Source organism: Manis javanica, chromosome 2 (genome assembly GCF_040802235.1).
Source record: "Manis javanica isolate MJ-LG chromosome 2, MJ_LKY, whole genome shotgun sequence".
NCBI classification, from domain to species: Eukaryota; Metazoa; Chordata; class Mammalia; order Pholidota; family Manidae; genus Manis; species Manis javanica.
The window spans coordinates 175,345,151-175,372,903 of NC_133157.1; the positions used below are offsets into that span (position 1 = coordinate 175,345,151).

Genomic DNA, 27,753 nt, shown 5'->3' on the forward strand with positions numbered 1-27,753 from the left:
AAGCACTAAATAATTGACTAGTCAGTCATACCATGATGTAGGTATCTCTCCTTCATCCCTCACAAAAGTCTAGCTCTTGACAGAATGTTTGAAAAGCAGAATCTTAAGTTTTAAATAATACATTTGGTCACAGTTCTCAGTATTTTAGGCAGTCTGAGTATGCAAACTTAGTAAAGTTTTATCATGTAATGTGTTTCCCTTGAGTCAAATTTTAATTAACAGACTTTTAAAAATCAAAGGTATTTAAAAATATTATGAAGTTAATGGGAAGTGGTTAAAATTCTTTTTAAATCCTAAATGAAGACAAGTTCTCTTAAGCAACCTATGGAACACTGCAGGGACCCAGAATGAAACAAAATAAGACTATATTGCCATTCAGATATCTAACTTGGTTACATGGCTTCTAATTGTATTAAGTCATTTTGATCAGATCATAGTCTTTTAAACTACATTGTATTCATTGCCAGGGATGGGGTGGGGATACAGGGCCAGGATCCCTAGGCCTAACCAAGAAAGAGTTTGTGGAAAAGGTTTAAACAGATATTGTGCCAACTTTATCTTCTCTACTGCCACTGCCAGGCTGTTAAGTGTCTGTTGGGGAAGGAGTGGGGTAAACAAATAACTGATAAGCCATTCAAAAACCTAATTTAAAATTAAGAATAAAATGACATCTTTATATATATATATATTTTTTGAGAGGGCATCTCTCATATTTATTGATCAAATGGTTGTTAACAACAATAAAATTCTGTACAGGGGATTCAATGCACAGTCATTAATCAACCCCAAGCCTAATTCTCAACAGTCTCCAATCTTCTGAAGCATAACGAACAAGTTCTTACATGGTGAACAAGGTCTTACATAGTAAGTTCTTACATGGCGAACAGTGTAAGGGCAGTCATATCACAGAAACTTTCAGTTTTGATCACGCATCATGAACTATAAACAAGTCAAATATGATTATTCGTTTGATTTTTATACTTGATTTATATGTGAATCCCACATTTCTCCCTTATTATTATTATTTTTTAATAAAATGCTGAAGTGGTAGGTAGATGCAAGATAAAGGTAGAAAACATAATTTAGTGCTGTAAGAGGGCAAATGTAGATGATCGACATCTTTATATTTTTAACCATGATGGAGTAATGGGATGTATACTTCTCTGTAATCAACTATTACACCAAAACAAACCACATAAAGCACTGTTTTCACATAATGCACAACAGCCCAGGACTTATTTCTAAGAGAAGAAACACAATAGTTGAGCTCTACAATCACCTCAACTTTCTGTCTGAGGGCACCATTCAAACTAACACTGGAGAGGTGTTTCTGGGTAGAAGAAAACATCACCCTTCAGGGTTCCTGCTGGAATTTGATGAGGAGGGTATCAGAGAGGAAGGAGCTGTATAGAGAAGCAGCTCCAGAAATGTACATTCATGGTCCTCTTAAATATCTCTCAATAGTTAACCTAGTATGGTGACAAACCAAAAGGCCTGGCATAGATTAGTACTGTGAGCTGGGAGTGAATGGGCATTCTGGAGGCATATACACAGTTTTTATAAGACACTCGAGTTGTGTACAGACAGAAGAGCAAGTCCTTGCCCATCATCCAGACATTCAATTGCAACTCCAAAAAAGGGCAGGCCTTGTGAATATGGTTATTTTAGATCTGTTAGCCTAAAGCTAAGTCTCAAAAGGATCAAGCTGGTTTGCCAGTAAATTGCCTGCCAGCACAAAACCTGACCCTCTTTTAAAGGAAGACAACAAAATCCAGACTCAGCAACATCACATCTACAATATACAACATGCAATAAAAAAACTCTTAGGTGTGAAAACAAGAAAATGTGACGTGAGAAAAAAACAAGTAATCAAAATAGATTCAAAGTTGACACACCATGGCAGAAACAGCATCAAGCACTTTAAAAGTTACTGTCTATATATATATATATATATATGCCCATAATTTTAAGGAAAAGGTTAATGAGTTACTTGGTGGTGAAGCTCAGAGGAAAAACAAACATTATGTAGCTGAAAAATACAGTGTGAAATTAAAATGTCACTAGATGAGGGTAAAAACATACATGACACTGCAGGAGAAAAGGTCAGTGAACTTGAGGACAGGTTAACAGGAACAGTCCAAGCTCAAGCAGACAGAGGTAAGAGGATTAAAAAAAAACAGACTTCATGATATATATGGGATACATAAGAAGTGGCTTAACATGTAGAGCAGGAATCTGGAGAGGGAAACTCAGGCAGAAAAATACATGTGTTGAAATGAAGCTGAAAATTTTCTAATTTGATTTAAAAAAAGAGCAACCCATAGATCCAAGAAACTCAAACTACAAACAGGACAAAAATAAGTCATCTATGCACATCACAAACCACTGAAAATCAAAGATGAGAAATTCTAAAAGCAGTCAGAGAAAAAAAGGCAAAACAAATTATAATGAAGAATTGACCAGAAAAATAACAGGATAGTGGAACAGTGTCTTTAAAATGCTGAAAAATACGGTCAAACTGACTAAAATTTAATATTCAGTAAAAAAAATTCTTTAATGAAATCTGAGAAAATTTGATACCAGGAGACCTACACTACACAAAATGTTAAAGGAAGTTCGCATTGAAGGTATGTGGTACCTGACGAAACATGAAGAGTTTGCTAGAGATGATAGATTATTTTTTCTAATTCCTTAAATTTAAAATCCAATTGACTGTCAAAAGGAAGATAATGGTGTTTAACTAGATGCAATTTAAAGCAGAAATTTAAAAACTTAAGATATAGGACATGTAGAAAAAATATAAGTAATGAATTAGAAGTACACATTTATAATTAGGACATATACATTATAGAGGAAGTGGTATGTTAAGTGGTTTGTAAATTGCATTCAGCAAGGAATGTACATCCTTACAGCAAGTACTAAAAAAATGTTAAAGATGTAGATATAAAGCCAATAAGGCAATAAAGTGGAATTAAAAATATTTGATTAATATAAAGGAAAGCAGAAAAGGAGGAAAAAAGGAAACAACAGATGGGACAAATAAAAGCATGATGACAGACTCAACCAAACCACATCAATAATTACATGGGTGGATTAAGGATAAGAATCAACATAAATACAAATATCATATTGGATAAAGAACAAGCTTCAACAATATGGTGTTTACAAGACACTTCGGAAAACAGGTTTTAAGTAAAAGGATAGAAAAAAACATGCAATGCAAAAGGAAGTGGACAAGAAGTATCACTACAGACAGGTATTACACAATAAAAGGTGGTAAATCCAGGAGACATTCCAATCTTAAACATACATGCATCCAATTACTGAGTTTCAAGATGTATGAAGCAAAGTTCTGGGCCAAGAGAGTGACTTGGAGGCTCCTTAATTCAACTCCAATGGCTACACCAAATTGGCAGTTACACATGAAATGATTCCTTCAGAAAGAAATCTGGCAACTAGCTGAGCAACTCATTTATTGGGGAAACAAGACATCGAAAGGGAGAGGAGAGGCCGAGACACTCTTACCATAAACTCCACTTCTGGCACAAAAATAATTAGGAAGGAGCTCCCAACTCCCTGAAGACTGAAAAGTTTAGACTTAACTTCTAATGCCATAACTTTTAAGACTTCCACCTGAGGGATGGGCCCCTAGAACACCTAGCTCTCAAAGCCAATGAAGCTTGTGTCAAGACCCACAAAACCAAAGCAAACAAAGAAACATCTGAAGTGGCTTGGACTTGCTGTGGATATCCCATCAGGGCTCAGCACAGAGGCAGCAGACAAGCACTCATTCCCATCTTTCCCTATAAGAGGCTTATTTGCATATCTAAAGAGCTGCAGTCTGAGTATTAGGTTCCTAATTTAGCACACATCTAGTAACAGATGGTTATTCTTTCTGGAGACCAGTAGGTACCATCTTTACATTCTTCCTATGTCCCCTTCCAGGTCTCTGGTCTCACCCCAGAAGGAGCTGTTGTGCAATGTCTGCTGCTCTAGCTTTCATAGCTACCACCCAGAGGACATATTCCTTGACAGCTTGTTTTAGTGGCCCTCAGAGTTTGTGTTTGTGGACTCAACAGGACTGTAGGAAACAGTTTTTAACTAGTTATCTGCTCAAGGTTCAATGCAGAGCCAGCGGACAGAAATACCCTTCTCCCAGTATTCCCCTGAAAAAGGCCTATTTGCTTATCTTAAAAGCTGTAGCCAAAGAATCAGGCTTCTAATTTAGCTTGCATCTAGGGACAGATTATCATTGTCTCCAGATACCAGGGAAGCCAACAGACACCATGTCTGCATTCTTCTTGTAATCTAGTCCAAATCACCAGTATTTCAGAAGTTTGTGCTCATGGGTCACACAGAACTACAGCATAAAAGAGAAAATTCTTACCTGGCTATTCCACCAGGGTTCATTGCAGAAGGAGACAGAAACACCCAACTCACAGATTCATGAAAGGCGTCTACTTGAATATTTTAAAAGCTGCTGACTGAGTGTCTAGCTTCCAATGAGCCTGCTGACTCTAGGTGCTGACTGAGAGCCTCTCCTTTAGGGCACTTACAGAACTTGGTATATCCTCAACTACTGGGAGCCACTAATAACAAATATGGCAGCTTGAACAACCACAAAAGTTTGAAAGACCTAGGGCCTGGCTAAACAATAAGGTTCATCTACATGAGACCACACTGTCAAGACTGAAGAGGAGGCTATGTACCTAATATACAGAAACACAGAGAGTCACGAAAAATGATGAAACACAGGAATATGTTCCAAGCAGAACAAGATAAAAATGCAGAAGCAGATCTTAATGAAATGGAGACAATTGTTTTACCTGATAAAGAGTTCAGAATAATGGTCATAAAAATGCTCACTGAGGTCAGAAAAATATACAAACAAAGTAAATATCTCAATAAAGAGATAGTAAATATAAGAAAGTACCAAATATATCATAAGGCCAAAAAAACCAAAACTGAACTCAAAAATTCAATGAAGGGTTCAACAACAGACTAGGTGAAACAGAAGAATCAGCAAACTCAGAAAGACAGGGAAGTGGAATGCAACTCATCAGAGAATCAAAAAGAATGAAAAAGTGAAGACAGCTTACAAGACCAATCAGCAATCAGATGGACCAATATTCACATCACAGGTCTCAGAAGACAGAAAGGGGCAGAAAGCTCATTCCAAGAAAGAAATGGCTGAAAGCATCCCTAATCTGGGGAAAGAGATACACATCCAGATCCAAGACGACCTGAGTGTTCCAATCAAGAAGACCCCAAAACACCCACAACACATTAAATTGCCAAAAGTTATATACAAAGAGAGACTCTTAAAAGCAGAATGAGAAAAGCAAGTTGTTATTTAGGATTATGAGAATATTAGCCAGCAGGTAAATGGTAAGCCAAAAGGGAGAAGAATTACATACTCAAATTGCTGAAAGAAAAAAACAGCCAACCACAAATATTCTACCCAGCAAAGTTGTCTTTCAGAATTAAAGGACAGAGTTTTCCAGATAGCAAAGGCTGGAGTTCATCACCACTCAACCAGCCTTACAAGAAATGTTAAAGGGACTCCTTCGAGCTGAAAAGAAAGGATACTATTTAGTAAGAGAGAAATATATGAAAATACAAATCTCACTGGTCAAGGCAAAAACATAACTAAATTGAGAATACTTTTTGTGATGGTGATGGGTAAATCACTTATAAATCTAGTATGAAGGTTAAAAATAACAGTAGAAAAAATAACTACAATAATTTGTTAATGGTTACACAAAACAAAACTGTGACATCAAAAACATAAAACATGGGGGCAAAGTTAAAAATGTAAAAACAGTAGTATGCATGAAAATTATCAGTTTAAAATAAATTGGTAGAAATAAAACTTTCACTCTGCTTCAAGAAAAATAAATTGGTATAACTATACAATGTTCTATGTTGGCTTCATGGTAAACAGAGTAAAAACCTATTGTAGATACATTTAAAAAAAGGAATTTTCAAAACAAAAAGTCACAAGAGACAAGGACATTACATGATGATAAAGGGGTCAATAAAATAAGAAGATATAACCATTATAAATATCTATGCCCCCAACACAGGAGCACCTACATATGTGAAACAAATACTAACTGAATTAAATGAGGAAACAGAATACAATGCATTCATTCTAGGAGACTTCAACACTCTGCTCACTCTGAAGGACAGATCAACCAGACAGAAAATAAGTAAGGACACAGAGGCACTGAACAACACATTAGAATAGATGGACTTCACAGACATCTACAGAACTCTACACCCAAAAGTAGCCGAATACACACTCTTCTCAAGTGCACATGGAACGTTTTCAAGAATAGATCATATACTAGGCCACAAAAAGAGACTCAGTAAATTCAGAAAGATTGAAATTGTACCAAGCAGTTTCTCAGACCACAAAGATATGAAACTAGAAATAAATAATGCAAAGAAAATGAAAAATCCCACAAACACATGGAGGTTTCACAACATGCTCCTAAATAACCAATGGACCAATGACCAAATAAAAACAGGGATCAAGCAATATATGGAGACAAATGACAACAATAATTCAACACCGCAAAATCTGTGGGATGCAGCCAAGGCCGTGCTAAGAGGAAAGTATATTGCAATACAGGCCTACCTCAGGAAAGAGGAACAGTCCCATGTAAGCAGTCTAAACTCACAATTAATGAAACTAGAAAAAGAAGAACAAATGAGGAACAAAGTCAGGAGAAGGAGGGACGTAATAAAGATTAGAGCAGAAATAAATAAAATCGAGAAGAATAAAACAATAGAAAGATTCAGTGAAAGTAAGAGTTGGGTCTTCAAAGAAATAAACAAAATAGATAAACCCCTAGCCAGACTTATCAAGAAAAAAAGAGAGTCTACACACATAAACAGAATCAGAAATGGGAAAGCAAAAATCACTACGGACACCACAGAAATACAAAGAATTATGAGAGAATACTATGAAAAATTATATGCTAACAAACTGGATAACCTAGAAGAAATGGACAACTTTCTAGAACAATACAACCTTCCAAGGCTGACCAAGGAAGAAACAGAAAATCTGAAGAGACCAATTACCAGCAATGAAATTGAAATGGTAATCAAAAACTACCTAAGAACAAAACCCTGACCCAGATGGCTTCACTGCTGAATTTTATCAAACAGTTAGTGAAGACCTAATACACATCCTCTTTAAAGTTTCCACAGAGTAGAAGAGGGAATACTTCCAAACTCATTCTATGGGGCCAGCATCACTCTAATACAAAAATGAGGCAAAGACACCACAAAAAAAGAAAATTACAGACCAATATCCCTGATGAACATAGATGCAAAAATACTCAACAAAATATTAGCAAACCAAATTAAAAAATACATTAAAAAGATCATCCATCATGATCAAGTAGGATTTATTCCAGGGATGCAAGGATGGTACAACATTAGAAAATCCATCAACATCATCCACCACATAAACAAAAAGAAGGACTAAAACCACATTATCATCTCCATAGATGCTGAAAAAGCATTTGACAAAATTCAACATCCCTTCATGATAAAAACTCTTAACAAAATGGGTATAGAAGGCAAGTACCTCAACATAATAAAGGCCATATATGACAAACCCAAGGCCAATATCATACCTAACAGCAAGAAGATGAAAGCTTTTCCTTTAAGATCGGGAACAAGACAAGCATGCCCACTTTCCCCACTTCTATTCAGTACATAGTTCTGGAGGTCCTAGCCACAGCAATCAGACAACACAAAGAAATAAAAGGCATCCAGATTGGCAAGGAAGAAGTTAAAACAGTCCCTGTTTGCAGATGACATGATATTGCACATAAAAAACCCTAAAGAATCCACTCTAAAACTAGTAGATCTAATATCTGAATTCAGCAAAGTTGCAGGATACAAAATTAATGCACAAATCTGTGGCATTCCTATACACTAATAATGAACTAGCAGGGAGAGAAATCAGGAAAACAATTCCATTCAAAATTGCATCAAAAATAATAAAATACCTAGGAATAAATCTAACCAAAGAAGTGAATATATATCACTATATACCTCTATATACTCTGCACCCCTGGGATTATGCATGTCTCTGTTTGAGAGGCACAGACCTCCAGAACAGACAATCAATCTCTTCTCTTATACACTAATTTGCATATCACAGTGCATATTTATGTGCATTTTGGCACTTTCACAAATACTTCATTTACTGGAAATGACAAGGCTGAGGAGCACAGGTCATAAGATTGAAAGGGATCTTAGGAGGCTATGTTTTCTAGTCTCTGGCCTTAAGGATAATCATATTAAATTACCAAAGACATATGAGAACACAGATTGTTCCATAAACTTTGCAGAGAAGGAATTCCATAGTCTTAGAAACTCATCCTATTTTAATATCAGGAAGTTCCTTCTTCAATATAGGCAAAATGCATTTTAACTGTACATGACTTGGGAGACTTATAAAAAATAAATTCAGGTAATTTAATTTAAAAACAGCCACTTGCAGTAAAGGCCATCAATTATAACCTAGATGATGGTAGCCTTTTCATTAGAATGTTTCTAGAATATACATGGTATTCACAGTGAAATTCAAACATCATTACATTTTTTTTTATAAAAAAAAAAGGAATTTAATATACCACTAGAGAAAATCATTACATCACAAAGGAGAGCAAGGAAGGAACAAAGGAACAAATAAATTATAAAACTACTTCAATAAATTAGCCAGAAAAATGTTAGCAAAATGGAAATAGTAAGTTCACATATATCAATAATTATCTTAAACATAAATGGAGTAAATTTTCCAGTTAAGAGATACAGCTCAAAAGACTAAACAAAAAACACTAAGACCTAACTATGCTGGCTACAAGACACTCACTTCAGCTTCAGGGAGATACACAGACTGAAAATGAAGGGATGAAAAGATATTCCATGCACATGGGAAACAAAAAGCAAGCAGGGGCAGCTATACTTCTATCAGACAAAACAGACTTCTATCCAAAGAGACAGAATGACAAAGGTCATTATATAACATTACAAGTCAATCCAAAAAGAGGATATAACAAACGTAAATAAAAGGGCAGACTGAAGCTACCAGAATTCTTTCACTGAAATAGGGGAATCTTCCTTAGAAACGGACTATGCACATAACAAAGACAAATATTAATCTTTACATTACATTCCTCCCCCAAAAAACAGACCATATGTATTCCATCAGCTTCATTGGCTGATTATGAAGCAAGACCATTAAGAGACTCAAATGATGCCACTTCACCAATCACCAGGGCCTGTCGGTTCTACCTCTGAGGCATTCATGTTTTCTCCAGTGTCACTACTACTATAATTTAAGGACTCATAACCTCCTATACTAGCTCAGTAATCTCTTCAGTTTTTTTATACTGTCTCAGTCTTGGTGTCTATACTAGAAATTGTAGATTGCTCACCCCATTCCACTTCCTAGGGAAGCTGAGAATCTTAAAAAGCTTTATTTTTTTGACTCCCTCATGGCTAGAGTGCCACCTGCAAGTAGGTGGTAACTTGCAAGTAGGTTAATTAGGTTCTGCAAGTAGATGCACTTTGCTGAGATTTTAAAGTTAGACTGAGGAAGAGGCTAACTTCCTGTTTTGCTGTTTCTGCAAGTCAAACAAAGATGTTTTCCCTGCAGTGCTGTTACATTTCTCATTCTCTAGACAATTGAAAACCTACAGTTTTTCTTGACTTCAGCCTTCTGTTCCCTGAAGCATAGGTACATGGGTATATTCCTGAACACATAGCTCAGCAGAGGTATGAGCGACCTGAGTAGTCTGCTCTAAATTATTCTATGAGTTTTCCTGAAGGCCCACAGAAGAATCTGCTTCTTGGAGAGCCATTTAAAGGACATTAATTTCCCTAATCCTTTCCGGTTTAAATACAGTGGTTTCTGTTTATTTCAACTAGAGGTCGGTATGTAAATATCTCTAACTTCCATTTCTCAATGTAGCTTACATAATTAACATACTGATTTAGAAACTGCCATTCAGAAATTAACTGCAGCTCTCCACTGCCTACTGAATAAAATTCAGACCTTTTGGACCAACTGTTAAGCACTTGCAATTAACTAATGAAACAGACACTCCCTTTTTAAAAAAGTGTTGTTCCACTGCTTTGGGAGGCTAACCTGTACAGTGACAGACAAGAGTGACATCCAATTCCATGGTTTAGAGCAACAAAATACCTTTCAGTAAGTTTGTTCTTCCCACATTATCCTTTTATAAAGGGAAACAGAGTGATTCAATACTATTATGCTTATAAATTCACAGCTGGGAGCCTGACAAAAAGGGTAAAAATGTTCAAAAGCAAATGATATAGGCAACTTTTTTAACTTGAGGAAAGAGAAAACTTTACCTAAGTCTCAACTTGATTCAATCTCTCAGGAAGGAATATGAATCTTAATTATCATTCACATAAGCAGACGTAGACTCCCACTAGTGTGACCAGCCCCAAGGCTTCTACTGTGGAATTAGGACAGTCTGGAAGACACTCCTGGATAGAAAAAGAATTACGCTCATAGAAGGGGAAGGGGTATGACATTCCAAAACTGCTACTGAGGAATACACAATTGTGAGATTGTGGCCAAGGCCATATCCCCTCTGTCCTGCCATCAGGAAGCTGGACCGATCCACAGCCTTTAAAGCCCCAGGCTAGAAATGGGCACACAGTCCCATTCATCTGACTAAAGAAAGAGAGGTGGCAACTTAAATCTCCCCTTCTTTCTCCTAAAACACATAAAGCCTCAGAAAATAGTCTCCATCAAGACCAGGGGAAGAAGTACACTCTACCCAAGCAGGGCTATGACTGAAGTTGAAAATTGTGTAGTACTGAAGGATCTTTGCAAAGCAATGGAAAACATCTTGCATCTATTAAACAGTACTTTCTATGCTGGAACTTACTGGGAATTTAAAAACCTCAGGCCATCAATTCCTAGAAAGTAGAGACCAACATTCATTAACCTCTGGAGTCTTCCAGTGGTGTGGAAAGCAACGTTTTATATATAATAGATATTTAAAAATGTTTCCAAAACAAAGAATTTGAAGAAATAAATTTCCAAAATAAACAAGAAAAAGCTATGCTATTTATAAACTATGTCCTGAAAGGAAATATGTTCTGAAAGCTCATCAAGGGTGCAAAGTATCTTAGCCAGATACTTAAATGTGGAAACTTCCTTTTAGCATGGAGGAACCTGAATCTTCCATGAAGATCTGGCAAGAGTACAAATTAACATAATTTTTCATGGTAAATAATCTCTTAATAACCTTAAGAAGATAAGCTCTTGAGGGCAGCAGAACCTATGTGAGATCAGGAAACTCTGTCAATATAAAAAAGTTTGTTCTACTTCCTAGTTTCTTTTACTATTTCTACTTTATAGATACAAAAACTAGGATCTAAGAGGCTCAGAACAGGTATTCCCAGCTCAATACGATCACCAAATAGGTTTCCCCATTATAGTGGGATCCGTCCACAAGCTTGGTGGCATCTTCCATATGTCCTTTCCGGTATTGCAATGCTGATAAGTGGGTGACACTTTCACCACTGAAACCCACTTCCTTTGGGTCACTTCAATTCTGGGAAGACTATGCATAATGGAAAAGAAAAAAATTACATTCTGATATGCCTATGATCTTCCAATCAATTCAGCGAAAAAGAGCAAAATTCAAAAAACACTCTATGTGTTATGCTATCATTTCTGTAGGAAAATTTTGGGAACTATTATGCATAGAAATTTGAATAGGCATTCAAAATCTCTGGAAGACCTCGAGGAAATGAGTATCATGGATTTTTTCTGAGGAGGGGAACCAAATAGCTAGGACAACGGTGGGAGAGTTGATGTCATCTTTTACCCTTTTATACTTGTAGAACTTTGAATTACGACTCTATTAACTATTCAATAAATAAAAACCCCATGTAAAAATGAAAAGGTATCACAAGAGATGACAAAGTCTCAGAACAAATAATACTCAAAACAGAACAAAAAAATGGAGTTTTGTGTGTTTTATTTAACAATTTAGGCCATAGAATATTTGTAACTTAAAACTCTCTATGTACGATATGCATGTATCAAAGAAACCTGAAGTAAATGCTTGATAGGAATGTCTTTCCATGGCTTCTTTATAAAATCCTCAGTTATCTTCTCCTTTTTACATTAGGATTATATCTGTAAAGAAAGAAATGAAGTTAAATGGTATTTAGATAATAGATGGCATTTCTTTCAAAGTTAAAGGGTTTTCAAAATATAGTTACACTTTGACAAGCTGAACAAGAATACCAATTTTATGCTTAGTATCTAGATATTATGTTTTTAAATATATAAAGTTAAAAAGTACAATTTTATCTAATTATCTAGATATTAAGCACAAAATTGGCATTCTCATTCCATAATTTTTTTTCCTTATAAGCCTAGGTATACTTTTAATCTGTTTAAAAAATTCTCCCTCCCCCTTGGTAACCACTAGTCACTTTTCAGTGTCTATGAGTCATGCTGTTTTGTTCCTTCTGTTTTGCTTTGTTGTTATACTCCAAAAATAAGTGGTATCATATGATATTTGTCTTTCTCCGCCTGGCTTATTTCACTGAACATAATACCCTCTAGATCCATCCATGTTGTTGCACATAGCAGAATTTTTTTTCTTTTTATGACTGAATAATATATCATTGTGTATATGTACCACCTCTTCTTTATCCATTCATCTACTGATAGACATTTAGGCTGCTTCCAAATCATGGCTATTGCAAACAGTGCCAGCGATAAACATAATGGTGCATGTATCTTTTTGAATCAGGGATTTTGTTTTCTTTGGGTAAATTCCTAGGAGTGGAATTGGGTCAAATGGTATTTCTATTTTTAGTGTTTTGAGGAACCTCCATACTGCTTTCCACAGCAGTTGTACCAATTTGCATTCCGACCAACAGTGTAGGAGAGTTCTTTTTTCTCCACATCCTTGCCAGCATTTGTTGTTTCTTGTCTTTTGGACAGTGGCCATCCTAATTGGTGCGAGGTGATATCTCATTGTGATTGTAATCTGCATTTCCCTGATAATTAGTGATGTGGAGCATCTTTTCATGTGTCTACTGGACATTTGTATTTCTTCTTTGGAGAAGTATCTGTTCAGGTTCTCCACCCATTTTCTAATTGGGTTATTTTTTGGGTGTTACAGTGTAGGAGTTTATACATTTTGGATGTTAAACCCTTATCAGATGAGCCACTTACAAATATATTCTCCCACACTGTAGGATGCCATTTTGTTCTGACGGTGTCCTTTGCTGTACAGAAGCTTTTTAGTTTGACATGGTCCCACTTGCTCATTTTTTATTTTGTTTCCCTTGCCCAAGGAGATGTGGCCAGGAAAAAGTTACTCATGCTTAAGAGGTTTTTGCCTCTTTTTTTCAAAGAGTTTTATGGTTTCATGACTTACATTCAGGTATTTGATACATTCTGAGTTCACCTTTGCGTCTGGAGTTAGACAATAATCCAATTTCATTCTCTTACAGGTAGCTGTCCAGTTTTGCCAAAACCAGTCGTTGAAGAGGCTGTCTTTTCCCCATTGTATATCCATGGCTCCTTTATCTTATATTACTGGACATATATGTATGGGTTTATATCTGAGCACTCTGTTCTGTCCCACTGATCTATGGGTCTCTTTTTGTGCCAATACCAAACTGTTTTGATTACTGTGGCTTTGTAGTAGAGCTTGAAGTTGGGGAACATAATCCCCCCAACTTTGTTCTTCCTTCTAAGGATTGCTTAGGCTTTCAGGGTCTTTTGTGGTTCCATATGAATTTTAGAACTATTTGTTCTAGTTCATTGAAGAATGCTGTTGGTATTTTGATAGGGATTGCACTGCATCTGTAAACTGCTTTGGGCAGGATGGCTGTTTTGACAATATTAATTCTTCCATCCATGAGCACGGGATAAACTTTCATTTATTTATTGGTGTCCTCTTTAATTTCTCTCATGAGTGTCCTGCAGTTTTCAGCGCATAGGTTTTTCATCTCCTTAGTTAGGCTTATTCCTAGGTATTTTACTCTTTTTGATGTAGTTATAAATAGAATTGTTTTCCTGATTTTTCTTTCTGCTAGTTTATTGTTAGTATATAGGAATGGGACAGATTTCTGTGTATTAATTTTGTATCCTATAACTTTGCTGAATCCAGTTATTAGTTCTAGTAGTTTTCTGGTGGAGTGTTTAGGATTTTCTATGTATAATATCATGACATCTACAAATAGTGAGAGTTTAACTTCTTCCTTACTAACGTGAATGCCTATTACCTCTTTGTTGTCTGACTGCTGTGGCTAGGCTCATTCTGTAATTTTATTCAGATATTAAACACTGACATGTTTACTTCTGTTTTTCCTTTTGATGTTGATTTGATAAATATTTGGTAAAAATAAAACACTAATCAAAAAAATCTTGCAAAAGTATTAAAATAGAGGGTGGTGGCACCATGGCCAGCCAGGTTGAGCAATTTGAGACAAGATTCAGGAACCCAATGCAGACACCGAATGGAATGACATCTTACGCAAAAAAAGAGCATCTTGCTCTCAAAGGACAGTCTGAAAGATTTGGAAAATAAGGCAGAAGAGGAGGAACAGAGAATCCTTGAGCAATCAGTTGTGAAAATGTATGAAGAAACTACTTTGGAAGAACTGGAGGATAATGAAGACAAATTTCATGAGGAAGACTAACATGCTACTGAAAGGTACAGGGAGCAGAGACTGGCTGAGAGGAAAGCAATTAAACTTATAAATAAATTTGGAGAAGTTTTGGAGATCTCAGAAACGGATCACATTCAAGAAGTTACCAAAGCTGGTAAGGGCTTGTGGGTCATCTTGTACTGTTACAAACAAGGGATTCCCCCCTCTGTGCCCTGTGGACTTGTCAGGAAGTTTCCAGATGTCGAATTTATCAAAGCTACTTCAACCACCTGCGTATCCAATTATCCTGATAGTAATCTGCCCACAACATTTGTTTACCTTGAAGATAATATCAAGGCTCAAAGTACTGGACCTCCAGTGTTTGGTGGCATGAACCTGACAATAGATGAATTGGAGTGCAAACTGAGTCTGGAGCGATCAAGACAGACCTGGAGGAAAACCCTATGGAACCAACTGAGGACCCACTGTTATCCTCAGTACAGTGCTCTATCCCTGTGAGGAGAGACAGCGATTCTGAGGATGACTGGGGCTGTGGCCTCAGTAATGTGCTGAACTTTCTTGATGTGACAGATTGTCTAGATGTTTTTGAAAAGGAAAAAGTAAGAATGTATCCTTTTGCTTTAGCCTTTTATAATTATGTTTCAAATTTCAAATTTCTGTCAGAAATGATCACTTCTGGGAATATTATTAAATTTCTTGGAATTCTTTTTAAATTAATAATACTGCCTTAAAAAAAAAAAACCCAGCTACTGGTATGGCAAATGTCTGTTTCCTCACTTATATTTTAAGTAAGCTATAAAACTATTCATGATTAGTTCACATATAATTATATAAAAAGAAATATGGAGTTTTTAAAATAATGTGAACTAATTAAGCTTTGCAATTATATTTTGTTTACTTTTAATGATCTTATAAAGCAGCAACAGGATTATTAAATAAAATAATGACCAATGGAAAATAATCTCATTATCCTATTTGGAAGGAATAGGCAATAATTATTAGGAAACAAACGTCATGTGAAAGCAATACCTGGAAGATTCCAATTTACTGCCACATTGGAATAAATGTTTTTTCCTAGTTAAAATAATTTTTTGTCTCAGACTGTTGAGATGTCAGCTAATCTCTATTACTGTCAAAGGCACTTTAAAATCTTTTTTAGAAATAAACTGACACAAGAATAAGCATTAAAATAACTAATGAAAACTACAGCTTAAAAATAAATACACATTTATAATTCTTTCAGTATGCTTTCAAGCAAACCACTCCTCCCATTAAAGTATACTACACATACCATAAAAGAGCATTATGAACCTAAGATATACTTACTTTACAGAATTTTCACCTACAGCAATTAAATAAACAAGCTGGGCATCCAGATTTTCTTATTTGACTACTTATAAAAAAGCACAACATTTTCACCAATGATTCACATTGTCAGTAATGAAATTAAAGATTCACATTTGCTGCAAAACATCTCGAAAGTGTAGTTCAGGCATACCTCCTTTTACCGTGCTTTGCTTTACTGTGTTTTGAAGATACTGTGTTGTTTTTTTTACAATTTGAGGGTTTATGGCAACCCTGCATCAAGCAAATCTACTGGTGCGATTTTGCCAACAGCATCTGCTCACATCATGTCTCTGTAATGTTCCAGTAATCCTTACAGTATTTCAAACTTTTTCATTATTATTATATGCTATGGTGATCTGTGATCAGTGATTATGCCTTGCTGAGATCTCAGATGATGGTTAGCATTTTTTTTTTTTTTTTGTTTGGGTGAATTTTTAATTTTAATAACACTTCAAAAAAGTTTTGTGGACAAGGTTCTCTTTGCGGTATAACAAATGCTTTTACAGTTCATCTAAGTTTTGCAAACAGTGGCTCAGAGGCTGAAATGAAAAGTGAAGTGGCTGTTGTTTCCCATCTAATACCAGATTTTATTATTATTATTATTTTTTTTTTTTTTGAGAGGGCATCTCTCATATTTATTGATCAAATGGTTGTTAACAACAATAAAATTCAGTATAGGGGGGGTCAATGCTCAATGTACAATCATTAATCCATCTCAAGCCTAATTCTCGTCAGTCTCCAATCTTCTGAAGCATAACGAACAAGTTCTTACATGGTGAACGAATTCTTACATAGTGAATAAATTCTTACATGGTGAACAGTACAAGGGCATTCATCACAGAAACTTTCGGTTTTGATCATGCAATATGACCTATAAACAATCAGGTCAAATATGAATATTCGTTTGATTTTTGTACTTGATTTATATGTGGATCCCACATTTCTCCTATTATTATTATTATTTTTATTTTTAATAAAATGCTGAAGTGGTAGGTAGATGCAAGATAAAGGTAGAAAATACAGTTTAGTGCTGTAAGAAGGCAAATGTAGATGATCAGATGATCAGGTGTGTGCCTATGGACTAAGTATTAATCCAGGCTAGACAAGGGCAGCAAGACATCCACGGATGCAGAAGATTTCTCTCAAAGCAGGGGGGGTGAGGTTCTGAGCCTCACCTCTGTTGATCCCCAAATTCTCACCTGATGGCCCCCCTGTGACTGTGCCTGTCTTAGGTTGTTCCTCCCTTGAGGAATCTTGATGGTTAGCATTTTTTAGACATAATGTTGTTGTTCAACTTAATAGACAACAGCATAGTATAAACATAACTTTCATATGCACTGGAAAACCAAAAAATTGACTCAACTCACTTTATTGTGATATTGTGATAGTCTGGAATTGAAACTGCAGTATCTCCAAAGTGTGCCTGTACTTCTTGATTCTGCCTTTAAGTAAGTCTTGTTACTTACAAGAAAATGTTATTCTCCTCTAAACAATATCTACCTATAATATAGCATAATATGGTATTTTATGAGTATTTGATAGCTAAATATTCTAAGGTCTGTTGGGCTTCAGAACTGTTAAAAATATGTTTAATCAGGATTAAACTATAATCACCCATTATAACTCCTCTAAACCTCCCACAAAAACCTGCTTTGAAACTATAATCCAACCTCTTTTTATGTATGTACCAACTAAAACTAAACAAATTGGTATTTTACTTACTTCAAAACTCATTCATTCATGAATTCACTAAGTGCTTAAAATCTCACAAATTTATCAGCCAAATTCACCCAGCTCAGGAATGCCCGCATATAAATTTTCTTGATATAGTACTTCTGAATCAACCCCAAATCTCAAAGTTATATACAATAAACCCAAATTAGAAGTGCTCAAGTAATAAAAAGAAATACATACATTAAAAATAAAACATTCTTTATGTGAAGGGACTAAGTGTCTATTTCTAAAGACAGAAGAAATATTTAATCTCTATGAATAGAAATGAAATTTATATACATCTCAAAGATTAGTAAGAAAGCTGAAATTAAACTTTACCTAAAGAGATCATCAGCAAGAGATTCTTCTTTTGCATGTTGATTTTGCACCTGTCAAAATTAACAATTTCAAACATTTGTTCAATGATTGATATATAGTTAATGAAATGCTATTGTTATTATAGGTGGTCATAGTCATCACTGAGATTTCTACATCCAGGGGGTCATTAGGTCTATGAATTCTTGTCACCAAAACATCTTTCCCATTCAACAGAATCTCTCCATTTTCATTTCATGCCAAGATTATTACAGAAGTCCTCTAATTAAACAATTTTCTCCAGCTCTCTGGAAGGCAATCAACATACATACAGCTAGCTTACTGATTTTTTAAACACTTACCCAGTAAAACACTTTCTCTAAATGAAATTCCAGTGTACTGAAGTCATATGACTGATGAAGGGACTGAGAAGGCACTATTTACCCCACCTTCAACCAGGTCATCTCTACAGGTAATGTGGCTCTTTTCCTCAAGTTCCCAACTGAGGGCTCAGAAGCTGCTGCTGAACTACCATACCCATAAAGTAATTTTAAACACAAATTTGTCAAACTCCTAAAGCGTCTTTGAGAATTAGAAATGGAAAAGCTTGTGCTGGTACATCTGCCTAAAATCCAGCTTTGATCCTATCAAGTGCCATTCAAAACATTTCAGCAGCTTCTTTCTACCAAAGAAAACAGAAGCTCTTGAGTCTGACCCTTAAAATGGAAACATCTCTTCATTATCTGGCTCCTTCAACTTTTTAATTACCCTCCTCTTCATGAACCCTGTACACTCCAGTGTAAAGTGAACTGTTAAAAAAGAAAAAATAAAGACAAACAAAAAAAACCTAATAAATATCCTGTGACCCTATCTGCTTTTATTCATGTTTCTCAGAAAATTACCTCCTTTTTCCCCTCTTTCCATACCTGAACATCTTTCAAGATGCATTCATTCTATAATTATTTAGTGTCTACAATGTGCCAGGGAACATGTTCTTCACCTCTTTAACAAGGGTTTTCTGATCCTTTTCATTTAACAGTAAGATCTGCTATGAAGAACTCCCACAAAACTTCAGCTATACAATTTTCAGATGCGTATCAATTTCTACCTTCTGTTATAATTTATATCATATCCTGACTAAAAGTTTATAAGTTTCTTGAATGGAGATACTGTTAAGAACTACATTTGTATATTTCCAGATATGACCTTAAAACTCCAAAAAATCCAATTTAATCTTCATATAATTTCATTATTACTACAACACTATTATGCCAATTTTAAACAGTAAGGGAATAGAGATTGAGGTTAAGAAGTTTACAGAAGTTCAAAAGCTGTCATATTGAAGAACTGGAATTTGTCCAGGTCTACCTAAGAGCCACAGCTCTTAAGCAGGCTGTTGTACTGCTTCTGGGTCTTTGGAAGGGGCCTAGAAGAACAACTTGCAGGGACTCAAACTTCTAAAATGATTTTCTGTTCATACAGTGAAATGACAAAACAAAATTATACCTTTTCACATTTTCTAATAGATACAGCAGAACATAAGTGGGAAGATGCATTATTTTCATAAAGCAGTTGTCAAAAAAACCTGCTTTTATCATCATCCTACATATTCTTACAGACTTCCTGGAAGGGGATGCTAATTTAAAAGCAATAGTAAAAAAAAAATCAGTGAGAAACAATTAGCTTTATTTTATGTATCTTAGTAAAAACATTAAGTGAAATAGTATTAAGAAATATACATCTTCATACTACTGGCATTTTTCAAGGGCTTGGGAGAACTACATCTCAACTTCTTTCACAATTCAAACCAGATTGGACAGAGTTCAAAGAATTATGATGTTTAATGCACAGAAGGAAAATATTTATTCAAAATTCAAGGAATCGTCAGGGACAAACTCAGTGACTATGAAAACTAAGACTGGCCTGCAATAGAAGCAGAGAAAAAAAGGGCTGAAAGAACAAAAGGCAGGGAATACAGAAGAATAGCTGAGGCAAACCCAGGGAAATGAGATGGTAAGATAGGAGCACATTAACATATAAAAGAAGCTGTAGCCATGGAGAAGGAAAGTTAATCTGTTACCTTAGAGTATAAATCCTACTTAGAACACTTAAAATTACTAGCAAAAAGAGAATTTGGTCAGATAAATCTAGAACACAGGTGCTCTCTCTCTAATTCTAATGAAATAAACAAAGAAAAAAGTCAGCAGCTGCCCTGTTAATGTCTCAACATCTCCCCACCAAGAACAGACAAAACCCAACATCCATCATTCATGAAGGAGAAGAGCATAACCCCATGTCACAGACTGCAAAAAGGTGGCCATGCAAAGAACCAAAAGACTGACACAAATGACTCCTAACACTGCCCCAACCCATTAAAAAGTGCTACAGAACTGACCAGACCACACCTGAGAATTCTTAGTAATACTCCAACTTTGGGAAAACGTATCCTGAGCAGGAAAGAGAAAACCAACTGCTAGTGGACTGTTGGGAAAGAACTAATGGCACAGGGAGGTGGGTGAGTGACTGACATGACCAAAGTCACAGGCTCTATGTGACCCCGACCCATTAGGCAAACAACCAAAGGTGCCAGGTTATTCTTGTCTGGGATAGGATATACTGCCTGGTACATATTTAATTCCAATCCCAGGGAAGTGCTGCACATAGCTCCAGCTGAGCCTTTACGTTCCTTGACTGAGAGTCTTCAGGCAATAGAAACTCACAGACACACAGTGGGCCTTTGACTGAGCATGTCATACTGACAGTATGGAGGTCCCAGGATAATTCTGTACTTTATGAGCAAGCTAAAGGGGGTAAAAGTCATTTTGACTACATTCGATTTTTGCCTCATAAACTAGGTTTGTGAAGCATGGCACACAATGCTTCACAGCAAACAGAATAGCCAGACAGGGTATTTTACTTTAAACAGCAGCAAGATGAATGAAAATGGCAAAGCTATTCCACATACCGGAGGAGAAAAAAAGAGGCTGCAAAGACATATAAAGAACCTAGTCTTCATGAAATAATAACCCTAAAATAAAAAAATAAATAAGAACATGAAAGCAATAAAATAAGAACAAAAAGATAGGTGATTAAAAAAACCTCAATGAAATGAAAAGGGAACAAATGCTAAGTAAACAACCTGAGAACTGTTAATAACACCATTTCAGAATTAAATGAATTACAAGTAGCTAATACTGATTGTTTCCACTGTTATAAATGGTTTATAAGCAGTGCTTTATTTCATCTTCATAAAAAGCTGGTGAAATAAAGGTACTATTATTGTTCTCATTCTGCACAGGAGGAAATAGCAGCTAAAGTATATCATCCAAGGTCATATTGTTGATGAGGGAAAAACAGACAACAACTGAAGTCTGAATTTTTGACACAGTTAAAGAGCTTTTCTAAAAAAACATAATGAATGCAAAAGAAATGGATGTGGAACACAAAGTGACCTAATAAATGGATGGCTGTGTCTAATAAATGGATGGGAGAGAGCCCAGCAAATATTAAAGTGTTTTTAAAGACGTAATAGGAAAGTTCCTTGAAATAAAAAAGAACTGTATCAGCAAATCAAAGCAGCACACTGTATTCCAGGAAAAACAAATGGAGAATGATCAACATTGAAATCTATTCTGATTGTTACTGACTTTCAAACCTATGAAGGAATATTATAGGCATGCAAGTCATCCAAAACTGAAGGACTAAAGGACTGTCAGAAGGTGAGGAAGGGCAGATGTAGAAAGTACAAATAATTTCTTTACTCTTCACAGAAGTGAGCCAAAAATGGTATCTAAAATCAAAATATGTAGTTTGAACTAAATACTGATTCTAATCTGGTATTTTCCCTCCTTAGTCTTAGAGGAATCTCAGGAAATAAAATATCTTGGAGGGAAGAAACCTTTGCACAAATTCAGCAATGCTTTCAGTTTTACTTTCTTCTACCACCCTTCCTTTACTCTGTCCCTGCCACTCACTCCTCAATAAAAAGATATCTGGAATATTATTCACTTAAAGTCTAAATGGGTAATTTCTCAGCTCTAGGATTTCAACTTCTTCATTCTTTTGTGCATTACCACAACTTTTTGGGATGCAAATTGTAAAATAATAAAGCCAATTATTCTTTTAAAAAATAAAGGATGCCATTTCCATTTTTTTATAGCAAATATTGAGTAATAATATGGCACACAACCTTATTCTTAACCATCCTACTTTACTGAGTTACTTTCTAACAATTTTTTGATTAAAAAAGTATTTTCAAAAACAAATTTCTGAAAGCTACTTTAAACCCACAATAATGGAAAATACAAACCTTGAAAGGTTACCAAGCACCACAGTCAGCTTTTACCCTGCCCTGTGGGAATCCACAAACCATAAAAAACCTCGACTCTGATCTGATGTCTTGGTGGGAGATGAGTGATATAAAAGAAAATCCAAGATGGGGAATCTAATTAAAGATTCCAGCACTAAAGCGTGAAAGAGTAATAAACCCTGTAACACAAAAGGAGAGAGCAAAGAAACTTGCTTGTCTTGACACTGGTACAGGGTGAAGGAAATAAAAACTCAAGATTTTTGATTTCTTAAAGACTATGACAAGCTGGTTTTCTCTCAAAGTTCTGGTCCAAATACATGTTAACTACTTGGGAGGTCCAAAAAAAATCACAAGCAGAGATTAAAGTTGTCTCATGTTAGTAGAACAAGACTGGCAGATGCAGATGTACCAGGAAATAGACCTGAACTTAAGTCTCAAGGAATTCCCACTGATTAAGTTCTAAGGAAAATAAACTGCTCACATTCAAATATCACAAATTACACACTTGAAACAAGGCACCATGAAGAGAACTGCAAACAAACAAAAACCTGACAAACACTTTAGGTATTGGTATTATTAGGCAAAGAATACAAAAGTGGAGCTTAAAAATATCAATAGGGAACAAGAAGGTTTAGAAATGAATGAGACAAGACTTTTAGAAATGAAAAAAATACAACAGGTTGATTGAAAACTCAATGGATGAATGGAATACTAACCAGATGGAGCTGAAGGGAGAAGTAGTAAACTAGAAGGCAATCTGAAGAAATTACCAAAAATACAATCCAGAGAAACAAAGACGAAACAGAGAAAAAAAAATTAAGATACACAACAAAGGAAGTGAGATTCAATTTATATCAAAAAGGAGTTTGGGAAAAAGATATTATCTCTATAGTCCTATTACCTAACAGGCCTACTTTAAACAGCTTGCTGAGATTACCTATCTGGAGCCTACCTTCTGGGTTGCAGCAACACTGAATAATCAGGCAAAGACTAAGAGGAAAACTTGTAACCTTGGATGAAACCTCTGATTATCTCTCAATCCAATAGTTATGTGTTTCAGAATTCTTAACTTCCACACAGTACATTCTGTAGAGCAAAACGTTCCTCACTATACTGAATTTCATTAAATTCTCCAGTTGAAAAGAAGGGGTTCAAAGAATTATGGATCAGGTGGATAGTATGTTATATAATACCCATTAGGACTCAAAACACCAAAGGAGAAAGTTAAAAAGAGAGAGAGAGAGAGGGATGCGTATTTTTGTAATCCTTCCTGTGAGTTCTCCATTTAGCAGTTTATAAATATAGGTAGCTAATACATGTAAATAATGAGTTCCTAGAAACCACAGTCTAACATGGAGAGCTGTAAAGTAGTTCATATTTTCCTAAAAGACCAATGCTATAACTGAGGTTTAGGTTCCTGAGGCTTAGGCAGCATATTAGTTGTAGACACGATCAAAGAAATGCCATAAAGTATGCAAAATTAAAAAGCTCTAAAGCAATTTCAAATATCAAAATTATGCTGCTGGTGCTAGTTCTAGGGTTTAAGACAATATGAATAGATTATACAAGTATCCTACTATAAAGTACATAGAAAAGCATACTCTGACATAATACATATTTGATCAGAAATTCATGTTTACATTAGACATAAAAATATGAAGGAAATTGTAAAATGGGATTTGTCTTAGAATACTCCAGAAAGAAAAAAACTAGGAAAGAAAATGTGCAAAATGCTGATATTTGTTAAAGCTGTGTGTTTTAAAGCCCTCTCCTGACCTTCAAGATAGTATGTTCATGCATCATTAAACCGAAGTATAAAAGCATAAAAGCAAGACTCTACCTTACACCACATGTAAAAACTAACTCAAATGGATCAAAGATAAAAAATTAAGAGTTAAAAATATAAAACTCTTAGAAGAAAACATAGGGGGAAAGCTTCCTGATACTGGATTTGGTGATGATTTCTTGGCTATGACAACAAAAGCACAGGTAACAAAAGAAAAAAACTGCACTGCAGCAAAATTTAAAACTTCTATGCATCAAAGTACACAATCAACAGAGTGAAAAGTCAACCCAGAGAATGGAAGACAATATTTGCAAATCACATATATGATAAGGGGCTAATATCCAGAATATATAAAGAACTCTTACAGTTCAACAACAAATAAACAATCTGACTAAAAATGGACACAAGAGGTGAATAGGCATTTCCTCAAAGAAGATATACATTGGCTAACATGTATATAAGAAGACGTTCAACATCATAACCATTAAGGAAATGCAAATCGAAAACGTAAGATACTTTCTCATACCCATTACCCAGTAACAAAAAAACAGTAAATAAGAGTTGAAGAAGATGTGGAAATATTGGAACCCTTGTGCATTGTTTGTGGGAATGGAAAATGCTATGGAAGTTGGTATAGAATTAAACAGAATAAAAATGTATTAGTGAAAACAGGAAAAAAATATTCAAGAAAATAAAGACTCTAAAATTCTCAGAACTGTTGAAAGCTAATTCCCAGATTTAGAAAGCTATTCATATACTATATAATTGTTATATTTGTAATATCCTCCATATGAATGTATGAATATGTTTTTAATTGTTATCCTTCAGTTTTCTTTAAAATTTCTCTGTATTAAATCTCTTTATTCTCCTTTATGTTAGAATGTAAAACTAATTTGTTTAGGTCTTATTTTTTAAATTAATAAATCTAGAAGTCCCTTAAAGAAGTGTTATGGAAAGGTTCAAATTAATCTTAATGCTCTGAAACTCAGGAATTTTTCTGAATGACTGACCTTACATAACTTAGCTTAAGGTTGGTTTTAAGAAGAATTTGCTCGAAGAAAGGCACAAGGGACCAAAAGGCAAATCAAACAAGTTACTGGGCCTCACTTCCTACTCACCTCCATTTCCAGCTTTAACCACTCTTCTAATTCACTCTTCTTCCGAGTATGATGGGCTATTAGATCTGATCCTCCAATGATGTGTGGAAGTTTTCCTGCTCCAGGAAATGTGACCTGTTAAAGGTATTAAGGTTAAATGTATTATGAAATCAAAGAACTATATATAAAGAACTCCTACAATTCAGCAACAACAAAAGTTTTAAAAAAGCAAAGACTGTAAATCATGTGTAAGTGCTAAAGATATTCATATCTCATAAATAGAAAGAGAGCAGTAACTATTCAGACCCATCTGTTTGAGCTCTGATTGTTGGCTTCTACTATACCCAGAATTTAAATATATCCAGAATTTAAGTACTGAGAAGTTAGATTTTTAATTTGGAGCTTTTCTTAAAAAATGGCCTTAGCTCATCATCTAGCCATTAAAGCAAGTGAAGGTGAGAACAGATTATGAATTAATGTATTATATTTTCTAAAAATCTCAAAGTTTGGAGACTTCAACATACCACTCACTCCAAAAGACAAATCAACCAGACAGAAAATAAGTAAGGAGACAGAGGCACTGACATACCAGGCCACAAAAAGAGCTCAGTAAATTAAAAAGAGACTGAAATTGTTCCAACCACCTTCTCAGAACACAAAGGTATGAAACTAGAAATAAATTATGCAAAGAAAAAAAAGGCCAACAAACACATGGAGACTTAACATGCTCCTAAAAAATCAATGGATCAATGACCAAATTAAAACAAAGATCAACTAATATATGGATACAAAAGAAAACAACAACTCAACACCCCAAAACATGTGGGATGCAGCAATACAGGCTTACCTCAAGAAAGAAGAACAATCCCAAATGAACAATCTAAACTCACAATTAATGAAACTAGAAAAAGAGGAACAAATGAGGCCCAAAATCAGTAGAAGGAGGGACATAATAAAGATCAGAGCAAAAATAAAGAAAATGGAGAAGAATAAAACACTAGAAAGAATCAATGAAACAAGGAGCAGGTTCTTGGACAAAATAAACAAACTAGATAAACACCTGGCCAGATTAATCAAGAAAAAAAGTGTATGAGTGTACACACATGAACAGAAACAGAAACAAGAAAGGAAAAATAATTAGGGATGCCACGGAAACACAAACAATTATTAGAGAATACTATGAAAAACTGTTATGATAACAAACTGGATAACCTAAAAGAAATGGACTTTATACAAAAATACAACCTTCTAAGACTGACGCAGGAACAGAAAATATAAACAGACCAATTACAAGCAATGAAATTGAATTGGTAGAAAGATGGCAGTGTGAGAGGTGAGGAGGCTTATTCCTAAAACTGCATATAATATGAAAATATAATTAATAAAACTAATCCCGACAGAGCACCAGGAAGGAGGACTGCGCCAGACTGCATACACCTGGAGAAAAGAGCAGACCTCACGGAGTAGGGTAACATGCCAAAGGTGGACACCGGTGGGACCCAAGCTCTTCCCCCACCCGAGCTCACCAGCTGGAGGAAGAGAAATGGAGCGGGGAGGGAATGGAGGCCTGGGATTGCTGAGTACGTAACTCTGGAGATCTGCTCTGGGAGCACAAACCTACATTTCACGGTGATTTCATGACACTCTCGAGATTGGGGGCATTGAAATGCTAGGACAGGCAGAATTCCTTGAGAGAGTGAGATTCCAGCCACTTATGGAAAGCAGGGATTCATATCCAGCTGCACTGGGACAAAGGAAGGGCAGGAAGTCTGAGAGACTTCCTAACAAGGAAGTCCTTAGCAGGAGGACTGCTAAAGAGGCAAGGATTTCACAGAGCTTACTGCTCAGGAGAAAGAACAGGTAGACAAAATTGTCCGGGTGTACTATACCCAGCAGGTTGGGAGCTTTCAGGTTTTACAGGTGCTCCAGCTTCCTGGCTGGCTACACAGCTCCAAGGACCCCCTCTGTGATACGCAGCGTACTGAGCCTTTCTCCTGGTCAGCCCCACCTGGCTCGCAAACTGGCAAACTCTACCCTGGCGTTAGGTCAGCCAGAGGGAAGATCTGTCTACAGCAACTGCAAAGGAAAGGCAGAGGCCTATGCCTGTGTGCTCGGCCCACTGGTTCACGCAGTGGAGACAGTCATAGCAGTTGGGAAGCAGGAAACAGCTCTTTCCCCCCGCCAGGCACCAATACCACTCCCCTGTGACCCCTCGTCATTGCTTCAGGGGCTGAACAGCTTCAGAGAGTAGAACTTCTGGACACCAGAGGGCGCCATATACAAATATGAAATGCCAAAGGAACCTGGTTCAGAGTAAAATTAATATAACTCATGAGAAAGATGACATGGACTTCATGACTCTTCCTGGAAGGGTGTTCAAAATAAAAATCATTAACATACTGATGGAGGTACGGAAAGATATTCAAGAACTCAGGAATGAATTCCGGTAGAAGATCCAATCGTTGAAGAGCAAAATGGAG

The 27,753-nt window shown here is 35.8% G+C and overlaps 1 protein-coding gene and 1 pseudogene across 3 annotated transcripts in view; one reads left to right on the top strand and one right to left on the bottom strand.

Moving 5' to 3' along the window:
- Positions 1 to 12,030: 12,030 nt before the first annotated feature.
- Positions 12,031 to 27,753, bottom strand: part of NBN (nibrin) — a 90,962-nt gene continuing 75,239 nt past the window's right edge. For all 3 annotated transcript variants that reach the window (XM_036995409.2, XM_073229804.1, XM_073229802.1), the window contains 3 exons: positions 25,295 to 25,408; positions 18,106 to 18,155; positions 12,031 to 12,208 (listed from right to left, as the gene is read on the bottom strand). In XM_036995409.2, the coding sequence (XP_036851304.2) occupies positions 12,178 to 12,208; positions 18,106 to 18,155; positions 25,295 to 25,408 (195 nt within the window). In that variant the 3' untranslated portion in view covers positions 12,031 to 12,177. The remainder of the gene's footprint in view (positions 12,209 to 18,105; positions 18,156 to 25,294; positions 25,409 to 27,753) is intronic.
- On the top strand, positions 13,458 to 15,375 carry LOC108395326 (phosducin-like protein 3; annotated as a pseudogene).